Below are 14,099 nucleotides of genomic sequence, written 5' to 3'. Positions count from 1 at the left end.
TACAAGGCATCAAGCCGGCTCCATTTCAAAATAGGGGTAAATATGAAAACACAAAATTGATAAATTTCGTATTAAGAGCGATTTAGTTTTGCTTTTATGCATGTATGTTTCTGTAATCATCCATATTTTCAAACTTTTTTGCCATTTGACAAGGAGTAATGAGGAATGATATTTTACAGAACAATTCATGCACAATTTGCCACCCCTATCACTATTAGAACTTAAACTAGCCACGCATATTGACCTACCGGAAGCAGAACCGTTTGCTAGCAACATATCAACATCCGTGTGATTTTCTGCGTAGATTTGGATTCCATTTTTCGAAAACCCACGTTATGCCTGTGTTTTCCTCAGTAATTGATGTAGATTTCAACGTACTCATGTAGTCGTATCGACGGTAACCATATCTTCCTTTGTGTTGTTCTATTTTGCGGCATTTTGATCGGTAAGTGTGGCATTTTTTAGCCCTGCTCAAAAAAGTTTTGGCCCGCGCTGCGCCGCTGTTGCTGTGCGCACTGTCATATGGCTGTGCCGGGTGTCGGACGCTTCGCCCCATTTCCACGTCGCCCCATGTCACTTCGCCCCTAACCACTTCGCCCCATCCCCGCATCGCCCCATCCCCGCATCGCCCCATCCCCGCATCGCCCCATCCCCGCATCGCCCCATCCCCGCATCGCCCCATCCCCGCTTCGCCCCATCCCCGCTTCGCCCCATCCCCGCTTCGCCCCATCCCCGCTTCGCCCCATCCCCACTTCGCCCCATGTAGATTGGTTCCTCCAAGAGTGAAATTAGGATGTCACTCAAAGGTATTGTCGTTCTCAGATATTGGAGACGGGTTGGTATAGCCGGGTTGGGAACAAAGTTGGATCTTTTACTTCAAGCTATTTTCTCGGTAGGGGAGAGTGATAGCTTGAGAGGTTGGCTATGAATTGTTCATTTGGTGGGCTAATTCTTTCCGTTGGTTAGCAATTAGTGAATCTGTTGGAATTGTTTTTAAGCCAATAAAATAGATGAGATTTTTTTTCTTTTTTTTACATGTAACAGCTGGGGCGAAGTGGGGATGGGGCGAAGTGGGGATGGGGCGAAGTGGGAATGGGGCGATGTGGGGATGGGGCGATGTGGGGATGGGGCGATGTGGGCATGGGGCGATGTGGGCATGGGGCGATGTGGGCATGGGGCGATGTGGGCATGGGGTGAAGTGGTTAGGGGCGAAGTGACATGGGGCGACGTGGAAATGGGGCGAAGTGTCCGACATTCGGCTGTGCCTGTGGAATGTGGCATGTGTGTGTGCGGCAAGCACAACCCAACTACATAGCACTGCATAGCGTGTTCATTGATTGGTGTTAGAAAATTCAGCACATTCACAGATGTTTTTATTCCTCCATGGTTTCACTAAGACTAATTAGAAAGTAGAAAGAGCACAAGTAATCGATGCAGTTTGCGATTCTTGACGTTAATTGTTATATTTAGGCAGTGTATATTTTGCCGGAGACGGCAAACCTTTAGTAAACGTTAGTTTGCCGGATATGCACTGAACATGCGCAGTTACTGTTTTTTTGTACTTAAACATTTTCCGGTGACAAGTTTTAGTCTGGCTCCATGCCAAAATTATCGTTGTTACCTCGTATTCACAAGAAGGGATTCAGACCATTTTATAATTTCGGACTTTATTTCCCTTTTAAAAAAAATCCTCCAGAGCCACAAATCTGAAAAAGAAAATGTAATACTCTGCAAAAAATGTTTGAGACATGTTAAAATAATAAAAGAAGAATATTCTTATTTATTTGGGGATGAGAAAAAAAACGCAGTGGCTATTGTTACGGCAGCCGTAACGCATTTCCCATTTTCTATCGTTACGGTAGACTGCAACCTGGCAACTTTTATAAAAAAACATGACAAGAAAATATAAAATTAGAAGGAAAAAAGTGAATTTGAACTTTAGAAATTCGGACTTTATTTCCCTTTTAAAAAAAATCCTCCAAAGCCTCAGGTTAGAAAAGGAAAAAAATTCGAGTGCAAAACTGAGATTCGAACCCGCAACCTCGCGGTGCAAAATCCTACCCTCTATCGGCTGAGCTGGCGCACTGCTCAATAAGACGTGGGGAAACAAATAATTATATACCCGCGTGCGTATCAAAAAAATATCGTAGAGGGCGCTAAACAACGAGTGCCGTAACGACAGCCACTTCGGGAAAAAAAAACTTTAAAATGTGGTGCGGTTGGAATCGAACGCGAGTCATCCCGCCTTCTAAAGCCTTTGCTTAACCATTACACCGAATGTGCTACACAACTTTTGGTGGGAATTTAATACATGTTATAATTCAGCCCTATTTTAAAGAGTACAGCGCCCTCTGTTGATATGGATTGCCGCCGGCAAACCTTTAGTAATCGTTAGTTTGCCGTCATTACCTCCGGCAAAATATCCACTATCTTATATTTACGCCAAACTTGGTTATTCAACCTTATTATTACTAATATCAGGCATAACTTAGCATATTTCATCGTAATGTCTCTTGATCACAATTGACCTATCACAGTAGAATCGCGGTAGAATCGTGAAATATTGTCCAATTACAGGATATACAAATGGATGTGGAACGCGCAACACCTGAGACAAACAAGCCTTTTAGCGTACAAAAATTCCCATAGGGTTGTCTGAGGGGCGTGGCCAACTCGCCAACGGCGATAGGACAATTTTGTCATTTGTCTCTGCAGATTTTCCCAGTGGGCCAAAGCTCAGACAGCTGTAAGGAGACGTAAGAGTAAGACTTATAATGACTTGATCACAACTGTGTCATTGTCTTTGTAGGTTTCACCATGGTTTCACAATGGCTAAAACTCAGGCAGCCATAAACAAGACTTATGACGACTTGATGATCTTTGTCATTGTCTTTACAGATTTTCACAATGGCCAAAGCTCAGACAGCAATCAGCAGTGTCATGGCCATGCTCCAGGAATGGGACAAAGGTTCCACCTCGGTTCGTCTCAGGATCCTGAATGACTTCATACACACCAGCAAGAACAAGACTGGGCCCGAGCTGGAAGCAGATTTCGCCCAGGCAGCCAGCTTATTCCTGGCTCGGCTTACTGCTTGGATAAGACTGACGTATCCTTGGCTTTGGCTAAAACAGTTTAATTTTTTTTTTAAAAATTGGCATTGAGTTTTGAGTTTAATATTTTGTGAATAACTTACACAGGTATGGCTTTACCCAGCACCCAATCGCCCTCTGTTTTTAGTTAATTTGGGGTTACTATTATAACCAGTTCGCGTCGGAAGATGTGATAACATTCACTGGCTGTTTTTATACACAGGCACGGCTGATGGGTTAAGATACCAAGATTGCCTCGACTCACATCCAGGTGACTGTCACAGTGACGTCTTAACAATCCCTCATGCCTTTTGTACAGGCACACAAAGCCCATGAAATCTGTGGAGACAGACTGTGTGTTGAATTTGAATTGGCCGTTTTACACATCCTATTGTTCGACAATTTATGCTCCAGTGCACACCCGGAGTATTGAAATAAATGAGGTTTAGGCGAGAAATACCGGTACATGTTTTGTACAAATACTGTTGAAATGACACTTGCAAATCAGTATTTGTGGCGTTTTGCTGTATATCAGAAGTTAGCTGGGAAATTTTGCCTTCTGCGATAATCAAAATTTTCAGCAATAATAATTCTGGCATGAAGTGGTTAAGGGCGCTTCGTTTTTTTGGAAGCGGCACATTGGTTTGATCATACTTTGAAAAAACACAGAGCTTTTTTTTTCTTTCTCCAAAATCTTAGTTGAGGGGGAAGACAAAGGGGGCCTGTGACCTGTCAGTCACTTCCCCCCCCCCCCCAATATGAACAAAATACATACATTTCAATATTTCCTTAACCGCGTCGTTGTTTAGCTACATGGTGGGAACATGTCTCAGCCAGCAGCTACAAGCACTGACGATATTTCTCTCTGCTTCAAGCGGGTGAGTTTGGCCATACTGCCCTCCTTTTTCCCTCGGCTTCGCCTCGGGAGAACAGAATGTCCATGGATCACCTCGGGAGGCTAGTTTTACTACACCACTCGAAGAATTCCATATTTGTATACTATTCTCTTGCAAGTCATAGCTCGATGGATCTCACAGCAAATCATTTGTTCAGATGATTACTTACATGTATTCTTTAATTCAAAGAATTATTCATAGAATGTTACTTTAAAAGCTTTAAGTTTCAACACTTTAAAAGAAGTGTAACAACCCAAATTGAAAAAAAGTTCACAATTCCAAAACCCTTGGTTTCATAATCGTAATACAAACAATTCATTGACAGGCACAAGTTTTTGGCAGAGTTCCTCGAGGTGGGCGGGGTTCTGACTGTCTTGGAGATACTAGGCTTGAAGCAAGCCAAGGAAGAGGATAAGACGCAGGCCTTGTATCTGCTCATGTGCATCGCTAATGCTGGGCGCAAGTACAAGGAACTCATCTGTGAGAGTTACGGTATGTACATGTAAAAGCACACGTGGGCAAAGTTTTTTTCGGCTGCGAATACTGAAAACAGCTTGAGTAAATACTCGGATGCAGAGTCTGAAACTGCTCAGTGTAACATTGTCGTTATGACCTTTGACATGGGGTCATGAGGTCAGCACGAATAAATAACATAGTATGCCACTATAGGGGAGGCAGTATGGATACAGAACATAAAAACCAATACAATTTTTAGAAGCTTTGCATGATATGAAGTCCAGTTCGGCACCTATGTGCTCCGTGCGCCAACAAAAAGAGCGCTTTTTTACCCCTTTTTGAGAGTCTCGTGAATGTGATACACCGCGTGTGCGTACTGTACTGTACTAGTTCGCGCTCGCGAAGTATGCATGAATAATATCCTGAATGTGCCAAAGTTCAGTCACAGCATCTTCGCGTGAGCATCAGGTTTCGTCGACGCGCGAATGCGTTCAAATGTTTCTTTTGATCGTTGCTCAGACTAATCCCCGCCCCCCATAACTATGGATACATTCAAAGTCCACAATGGATGGACTGGAAGCCTTACATTTCTGGCCGTTGAAGGGGTACTTGCGCACGGAGCCCATATGAAAGTTTTCATTTTGACAACTTTGACTTGCTTTCAAAATTGTATTCGTATGTTCATCATTTCGAGCTCACAGCACAAGCACATAAATTTTGCCCTTGCCGTGTTTGCACAAAATCTTTACTTACGGGATGTACGCACCTGTGCAAGTCAAAAGTCCTAGCAAACCCTAGAAATACGCTTTCCTGTAAGCATCCATAGTCAGTTGGGATTCTAAACTTAAATAAGCAGAGACGTGAAATATTCCACAGAAACGTGACGTCATGCAGGGTCGTCTCGCATAACGTCTTGTCCAAACTCTTTCCACCACATTTGGCATACAAGTTGAATAGTCGAAATACGACAACACCACAAAATTGGTGTCAAAAAAGGCATGGGCCAGTACTAGAGCTTCTTGGCAGACTGCAGACACCACTCTAGTTGTGACAAATACCGTTATTTTGCATTTCCAAACCGACCACAAGATGCTTGAAAGACATACCTTGTACAGGATGAGTAAAAATACAAAAGCTAAACCCAAATGTCGGGACCGTTTTAAAGTTCTGTCCACGGATCACAAAAAAAGTGTGCATTTTTTCAGCAAAACGAAACCAATTTACAGACATCCCTATGTGATTTGTTTTCGTTTTGCTGAAAGAACACTTATTTTCTTGTGATCCGTGGACAGAACTTTAAAACGGTGGTTGTTTTTAAAATTCCGTTACTTTAAAAGTACATGAACGATTTGAATGATTCTTTTACTAAAAGAAAGCTTATGAATTGGGCTTCCATATCCTAGATTTTGAAAGTGCTACATGGAGAACTTCACTAAAACAATGGTCCCGACATTTGAGTTTCGCTTTTTTTGACTCACCCTGTATATTGCATACACAGTAATAATTGTTTGGACACATTTCCCTTGGCAACACATGACCTGGACAGGGTATGCCATAGCCACTTCTACAGCGTATTGAGCCCCTAGTATTTGAATTTGATCTTCCATTTCCTGATCTTTCAATCCAGGTATCCGAGCCGTGGCTGAGTGCTTGGCCCGGTCCAAGTCAGAAGAAACCCAAGAGTGTGCCCGTCACACGCTACAGACTCTGGCCCAGGGCAACCCCAAGTTTGAGAGCCAGGTCTACAAGGGACTGATAGCCCTGTTGCCATCCAGCTCACCCAAAGCTCAGCAGATGGCCGCCCAGACGTTACGCATTGTACAGGTCAGTTGGTTTAGTTGAGCCCTTTTCTTTTGGAATGCATTACTTGGCTCAACCAAATTTGCATTTCTGTAGCAGAAAATGGAGCGGCATTTAGCCAGAGGATCTCAACTCGGGGGGGGGGGGGGGGGTTACAAGTATATAAATCTGAATTTTCAGACAAAGTAGAGATTTCAACCCTCCCCCCCCCTACTTTTAGGATCAGATGTTCACGTGTGCAGAGCCACACTTCAAACATCTGATATTGAACATGCAAATTTTATGCGACCCCGCTAAACAGCCAATCGGAGTCGACTTTAGAAATTGTGAGGTCATTTCGAGCAGAAATTTTGGCCTCAGCTGTTGATTGGTCAATTGGCCGCCATGTTTTTGTTACATACAACAATTGGTTATCAGGACCCGACAGAAGGTGCCCCATGAATGGTCAGAATCTGGAGGTCAAGACGTGGTGGTGTTTTGCATAATGAATGGCCGAATCTGTGCAAATATCATAGACGCTTGTGTGCAGGCGACTATTTCATAGACTACCCTCCCCCAGGTACATGAAGATACCGCCCCAGCATCTGTGCTTACTTAGTTGATACTTAACCAAAACCTCTCTGCAGTTTGGTCATTTATTAACGGAAGATCTTATTTTGTCCACAGAAAATTGTACGTCAGGCGAATCCAAACATAGTTGAGCCATTGGTGGAACTGCTGAAGTCTTATCATCTTGAGGTTCAGTTTGAAGGTAAGCTTACCTCAAATCCTGACACCTCACTCTCAAATTACCACTTCTGTGTTTCGATATTTCACAGTAAAGACTTCCAGTAAAGGATTCAGGGCTTTCTTTGGTTGGCAAAGCCCAATATCAAAATTTCTTAGCATCGTTTACTCAGTCCTCTGAGAGCTTGTTAGAAATTTTTTTTACAAGCCTGCTCAGGTTGGACTCGAACCCACGACCTTGTTAAAGGTCGTGCATCATTTACAAAAACCTGGAATAGTCCTTGCCGATTTATGACAGAAAAGTAGCTCAAAGTGAAGAGAGGACTGGTATCAAATACCCTGTGGAATTATTCCGCCTGAATTGGTATGGTTTGGAAGATAACAAACTTTGAAGGTGGTTTCAAAATAGATTCCCTGGTGGCACACTTTTTTTACGCAAAGTAACACTGGAATCCAGTTACAAGACCACCAAAATTGTGCAGATCACCATTTTCTCTGTTTTCTCAGAATATATAGTATTCACTGACTGAACAAGTCAACAGGTTAGCGCCCCTCTTAAAATCTTGAGGGCTTTTGATGTGTCTAACAACAACAAAAAGGCGCAAAAAGTCAATAATCCCATGTATCTGTACCTTTAAGTCCTTTCTTTGCATTATTAAGACTTTATTAATGAATTGTCCCCGTTTCTCCTGTCTTGGTTTCTAGCAATCGAACTGATCAAAGACCTGATGTCCTATGATGTTCAGGAGCAGTTGCTCGTTAGCCTTGTCGCAGCCTTGGTTCCGGTGAAGGACAAACACATGAAGAGACCAGAGATCTTAGATGGTAAGGGATAGGGGCGTATGTGTACCGGAAGTGTGGGAACCGAATGTCCAAAAATCAAGACAGACGGTTACTTGAGTATCTGATCGAATTGGTAGAAGTAACAGTTTACACTGCTGCAATAGCCTATTTTGTTTCATCATCATAATATCATCATTATCGACTCAGCGTGGCTTGAGTCAAGCACGTTGACGAGCTTAGTTCTGTCTGTCATTAGATTGGCCAGTTCCTCTCTTGTCTTTACACCAGTGTCCTCTATCACTGACTGGATCATGGTTTTAACCAGACGTCCGTGATTTTGTCTTCCATGAGTAGGTTCCTATAAAATGACTTTACTGGCTGGTAATTCAAGGTGAGGGTAGCAATGTCCTGCGACTTTGGTTGGTGTCCAATAAACAGACATTTCCTTTGTTCCTTGTGATATTAAGAATGTCTTGGTGACAAAGTTCCTTTTAATTGGCTTTATTTTGGGAAATGAGCGTGTTGTGACAACGCAAGTTTGTTTTTTGTTTCTTGGTATTTTTTTTTAGACGAACATGAGTTCTGTGTTAGTCACAGAAGTGTACATGTTTCTATAATTAAGAAATTTTGAATTTTACAATCCTTAATTTTTAGATAGCAGTTTAATAAATTGCTAAATCAGAAAATTTGCCTCAATAAACGTGATATTTGTACTGTTTCGTACTCCTAAAATGCATTAATAGAGTGCCCTCATTCCCTTAGAAATATGTCCCAAAGCTTGTCTTGACTACAATTCTGACTATTACCTCTTTCTTATGTTGTCAATGTTATCCTTCTGCTTTTTACCCCTCAGCCGAGAGGCTCGAGGGGTATTGTCATCGCCTAGGGCGTCCGTCCGTCCGGCTGTCTGTATGTTCTGACCAGACCACCCTTGTGGGGTGATGTTCCTTTCAGAACACATCACCCCACTTTTTACACAATGGAAAAACATCACCCCAGAAGGGAATCTTTAGAAAAAGGGATAATGGGAACACAATGCTATCACCCCACAAGTCCGTCTGGCTAGAATGTGTGTCTGTCAGTGTGTCCGTCCGTTCTGACCATACCACCCTTGTGGGGTGATGTTCCTTTCAGGACACATCACCCCACTTTTTTCACAATAGAAAAACATCACCCCAGAAGGGAATCTTTAGAAAAAGGGATAATGGGAACACAATGCTATCACCCCACAATTCCGTCTGGCTGGAACGTCCGTCCGGGCAGCTCAGTTTCCGGATGATAACTTGAGTTAGAAATGTTGTTTGGGGTTGTAACTTCGGTAGGGGGTTACCCTTGGGAGTAGGCAAGTTGGGATTGGTTTTGAGGTCAAAGGTCAAGGTCACCGTGGTGAGTTTAAGGTAAATGGTTTCCGGATGATAACTTGAGTTAGAAATGAGATTTTGGTGTCTAACTTTGGTAGAGGGTTGCCCTTGGGAGTAGGCAAGTTGGGATTGGTTTTGGGGTCAAAAGGTCAAAGGTCAAGGTCACCGTGGTGAGTTAAAGGTAAAAGGTTTCCAGTTGTTAACTTGAGTTAGAAATGAGATTTTGGTGTCTAACTTTGGTAGAGGGTTGCCCTTGGGAGTAGGCAAGTTGGGATTGGTTTTGGGGTCAAAAGGTCAAAGGTCAAGGTCACCATGGTGAGTTAAAGGTAAATGGTTTCAGGATGATAACTTGAGTTAGAAATGAGATTTTGATGTCTAACTTTGGTAGGGGGTTGCCCTTGGGAGTAGGCAAGTTGGGATTGGTATTGGGATCAAAAGGTCAAAGGTCAAGGTCACCGTTGTGAGTTTAATGTAAATGGTTTCCGGATGATAACTTGAGTTAGAAATGAGATTTTGATGTCTAACTTTGGTTGGGGGTTGCCCTTGGGAGTAAGCAAGTTGGGATTGGTTTTGAGGTCAAAAGGTCAAAGGTCAAGGTCTCCGTGGTCAGTTAAATGTAAATGGTTTCCGGATGATAACTTGAGTAAGAAATGAGATTTTGGTGTCTAACTTTGGTAGGGGTTGCCCTTGGGAGTAGGCAAGTTGGGATTGGTTTTAGGGTCAAAAGGTCAAAGGTCAAGGTCACTGTGGTGAGTTAAATGTAAATGGTTTCCGGATGATAACTTGAGTAAGAAATGAGATTTTGGTGTCTGACTTAGGTAGGGGGTTGCCCTTGGGTACAGGCAAGTTGGGATTGGTTTTGGGGTTCAAAGGTCAAGGTCACTGTGGTGAGTTAAATGTCAATGGTTCCAAATGATAACTTGAGTTAGAAATGAAATTTTGGTGTCTAACTTCGGTAGGGGGCTTCCCATTGGTACAGGCATGTTGAGACTGGTTCTGGGGTCAAAGGCCAAAGATCAAGGTCACCATGTTGAGTTAAAGGTTAATGGTTTCCGGATGATAACTTGACTCTGGCTGAGGGTTTCAACAGCAACGCTGTTATTTTTATAAATTTCGAATGAAGACATTTTTATTTATATTGTATGTATATATGCAATTCCATCATCAGATCCGAACATCCCTGAGCTGAAGCGCCCCCTACCGGTGTACGTCCAGCAGGCCGCGGCTGCAAAAGTCATCGGCATTCTGGTCCGCGAAATGCGAGACATTGCCGAGAAGCTCATCCAGAAGCGATGCGTGCATAATCTGATGGTCGCCATGGGCAACGAGGACCATGCCGATAGCCAACGGCAAGCCAGTATCACGCTAGAAGTAAGGAGATTTTAACAATAGTGGCCCAGTGGTTCACAAGAGCTACTTTTTTTTTTTTTAAATGACCTTTTTTTTTAATCTTGCAATGAAAATCAATGGAAAGACAACATTTGTACACCACATTATAATCATAAGGTAGTGAGATGTCAGACCAACAAAAATATTTTCACACTAGAGCCTCTCAATCCGGGTTGAACTCAGCCCTGGGCGGGCCCAGTGCCGCCCTGGGTTGAGTTCTTGATTTTTCAACCCACATTCAACCCTGCATCGTTTCATACAAACCGAGCTTATATCTCTTGGTTACTACTGTTTTGAACCCTGTCAAGAGTTTCAACCCGGGGTTGAATTCCCCGTTGAAAATCTCAACCCTGGTCTGGAGCAGGGTTGAGTTCAACCCGGGGTGAAATCAGTCTCAGGGTTGACGCTGGGTTGGCCCAGAGTTGAACATTTTCAAGTGTGAAACGGGGCATGTTTTCAACCCTGCATCAACCTCGCGTTCAACCCTGCATCGTTTCATACAAACCGAGCTTATATCTCTTGGTTACTACTGTTTTGAACCCTGTCAAGAGTTTCAACCCGGGGTTGAATTCCCCGTTGAAAATCTCAACCCGGTCTGGAGCAGGGTTGAGTTCAACCCGGGGTGAAATCAGTCTCAGGGTTGACGCTGGGTTGGCCCAGAGTTGAACATTTTCAAGTGTGAAACGGGGCATGTTTTCAACCCTGCATCAACCTCGCGTCAACCCCAAGATTTGTCTAGTGTGAAAAGGCCTTAAGTTATGTTCACATATCAAAAAAGAAAGTAGATTAGTCATTTGTTTTCCCAAATTGGCTTGTTCAATCTGATACAGCAGTTGATACAGCTATCAAGGACGTTGGAACTTTGTGTTGGAAAAAATAAAATAAGACATAGGTTTTGCCATTACCTGACATAAATTTAGTACTCCATAATGTGCAGAGGCAGGGTTCGCCCTTAACTTTTTTTTTTCACTAGTCAACCAGACTAGTGAAACAGACACTTATTCAGTCAGCGGGCCTTTTCACTAGTCCGCAATAAACTTTTTAAATTTTTGCACCAGAATGTCATAAACAACAATGTTATTTACAATTATTTTGACTCGCCAGGCAGACTACTTAGGGAATGGTTTTGACTAGTCCGCCGCTGTTTTTACTCGCATTTGGCGAGCGGACTACCGCTAAGGTTAAACCATGTGTCCAGAGGAAAATTCTTGCTTGTCTAATACATTTTTTTGTTTCTTAATGATTTTTTTATTTTGTATTATTATAGTATTTGGCCAGCACTTTTCCGATTGTTGATGAGAATATCAGGGAGGCCATGGGTGACATACTCTATCAGCTGTGCATGGTAAGATGAAACCAGACGCCTAACACTGCACTGGCTTTGTACTGTGCCTTCAATCCAGGGGCGTATTCAAATCCCTGTTCGAGAATGAGAATGGGGTTTCGAGTGGCGAGAACCAACACGCGATCGGTGTTCGTGCACAGGATTTCCATTCGTCAAGAACAAAATGGCAGACTTGGGCCCCTACCACAACTTGCGTTAATCTTAGTGCATACAATTGAAAGCACTCATTCAATTCAGGAGCAGTATATACTATTAAATGACAAAAAAATTAAATTGTGCGTGATCATAGAGTGGGCTTGTCTTTGCCAATTTTTTTTTTTAATTTCCGGGATTTAATTAATTTGCATTCGGCATTTTAATACATCGACTGCCATCTTGAACTTTCGCCCAGCTGGACTCCATACGCACTTAGGCGTTCGTAATCGGCAACCGAGAACACTTGGTGGGTCACTCGAGAACAGGGTTTCGAATACGCCTCAGTTTTGTAGTCAACGTTCTTGTGATTGATCGCAAGTCCTGACAAGTGCACTTCAAAGTCATAGATTGCCTTGTGATGTTGTTGACTGGCTAGCTTCTTTGCAACGCAATGAACCTTGCTCAATAAGCCGTTTGCGAGTTAAATTTGAATAAAATCTGGAACGCTGACTTAATCCAATGCTTTGCAAGTTTTAGCTTTGCATTCTCCCGATCAAAGAGACTGTTGCTATATTACGTGATTCAGGGCAAGCCTTATGCTAGCAACCTCCAGCTCCGGCATGGTCTGGTGTCTTTGTGTCATTCTCACCCATTGTGATTAATGTATTGGTGCTGAGCGTCTCTTACGTAACTATGCAAGAGCTTGCCCCGAATCATGTGATAAGCAATGGTGTCTTTGGTCTGGAGAATTCAAAATTAAAATGTTCCAAGCATTCTGAGCAAGTCAGTGTTCCAGTTGTTTTTCAGATTAAATCCCAAAGGGTACAGGTCACTCGCAAATGGCTTATTGTACCCAACTTCGTTGTCACGTTTTCAATTTTGTTTTGTTTGTTTGTTGGTGCAGTCCAACCCGGAGATGCTGTACATGAACATGAATGCTGTCCAGGCAGATGTTCTCCGCTCCAATAAGGTCAACATCCCAGGAAGTAAGTTGAGACAAAGACATTTAATCATTAAACCTGCCAATTTCTTCTTCTCTTTTTCATGCACACCATTAAAAATAAGAAAAACACTGAATGTCTTAATACATCAAGAATGTTTTTTTTTCAGTATTTTGTGTGATTTGCATGTTTGAAGGTTTTGACTTTTAAAGTCTTCTGCTGTAATGTCAACATTGTACATGTATCACATTTGTTCTTCCCCTTTGTTTTAATTGAATTTACAGTTGTGGAGGGAATGGAATGACACCGCTTCAGTCTTGCTACGCTTTGTCAAAATGTCAACACCAGCAAGCATAAGTACTTCTTTTTCCCCATTGTAAATTTGTGTAAATAACAACTTTCATAGTGGCTTATGTACATACTTTTGTAACTTATATTTTCAATTTTAAACGCCGGCATTTATTCTACCACATTCCACGTAGAACTGCATCCCAGTAATTTATTTTTTTGTAAACGCCAGCCATTAATGCACCAAATTGGAACAACAAAATATAAAAAATGTGCATCAACACGATGGATAATACTAGTAATGTGTATTTATTGAAAAATTTGGTACACATTTCTGCTTTAAGAAGACCACCGTACCCTAGGACAAAGTTCTAGTTCTAACTTTAGTTAGGCTATTTTTGTGGCCTTTTTTTCTCTCTATACAGTATCCAGTTTAAATGAAGTTTTGTAAAACTCTTGTTCTGATATGTGGTTGGTCCTGTGAAAAAAAAATGTGATATTTTACGTGTAGTAACTTTCACACAGTTATGAACATAATTGTATTCATTAAAAGGTTTGAAATTTACAAATATTTGTCTTTTGTAACTTGACAGTGGCTTCCCTCCAATATACTTCTTTTGGGGAGGGGTGCTTTTTTTTTGGGGGGGGGGATTTGTTGGTACTATTTTGGGTCATATTTGATTGGTCAAAATTTCACTTTTCTTGGAAATAACAGCACACCAGGTGCCATGATGGCACAGGATGCTAATTGAGACTCTCATTGACTTACAGTAAAGGTATTTCACGTTATTTTGGTAGTTTTGTTTTGTGATGTTTGCAAATGTTGTTTACTGTTCCTCATAAATATTCCTCAGGCAACGAGGGCATTTCATTGGTCCATTCCAGCAAC

The 14,099-nt window shown here is 42.2% G+C and overlaps 1 protein-coding gene across 1 annotated transcript; it reads left to right on the top strand.

The window, feature by feature from the left end:
• Positions 1-227: 227 nt before the first annotated feature.
• Positions 228-14,007, top strand: LOC119723022 (armadillo-like helical domain containing protein 1). Its single transcript, XM_038193497.1, has 11 exons — positions 228-445; positions 2,899-3,107; positions 3,900-3,968; positions 4,312-4,478; positions 6,070-6,266; positions 6,909-6,993; positions 7,674-7,793; positions 10,281-10,483; positions 11,769-11,846; positions 12,886-12,967; positions 13,207-14,007. The coding sequence occupies exons 2-11, from the start codon at positions 2,908-2,910 to the stop codon at positions 13,224-13,226; spliced, it is 1,221 nt and encodes a 406-aa protein (XP_038049425.1). The 5' UTR covers positions 228-445; positions 2,899-2,907; the 3' UTR covers positions 13,227-14,007.
• The last annotated feature ends 92 nt before the right edge of the window (positions 14,008-14,099 follow it).

Source organism: Patiria miniata, unplaced genomic scaffold, assembly GCF_015706575.1.
Source record: "Patiria miniata isolate m_02_andy unplaced genomic scaffold, ASM1570657v1 HiC_scaffold_16, whole genome shotgun sequence".
NCBI lineage: Eukaryota > Metazoa > Echinodermata > Asteroidea > Valvatida > Asterinidae > Patiria > Patiria miniata.
This window is presented reverse-complemented; position numbering and strand designations above follow the sequence as displayed.

Coding starts and splice junctions, on each gene's coding strand:
- LOC119723022 (XM_038193497.1), top strand. CDS start 2,908: ATGGCCAAAGCTCAGACAGCAATCAGCAGTGTCATGGCCATGCTCCAG. Junction 3,108..3,899: donor ACTGCTTGGATAAGACTGAC/GTATCCTTGGCT, acceptor GTCGTTGTTTAG/CTACATGGTGGGAACATGTC. Junction 7,794..10,280: donor GAGACCAGAGATCTTAGATG/GTAAGGGATAGG, acceptor TTCCATCATCAG/ATCCGAACATCCCTGAGCTG.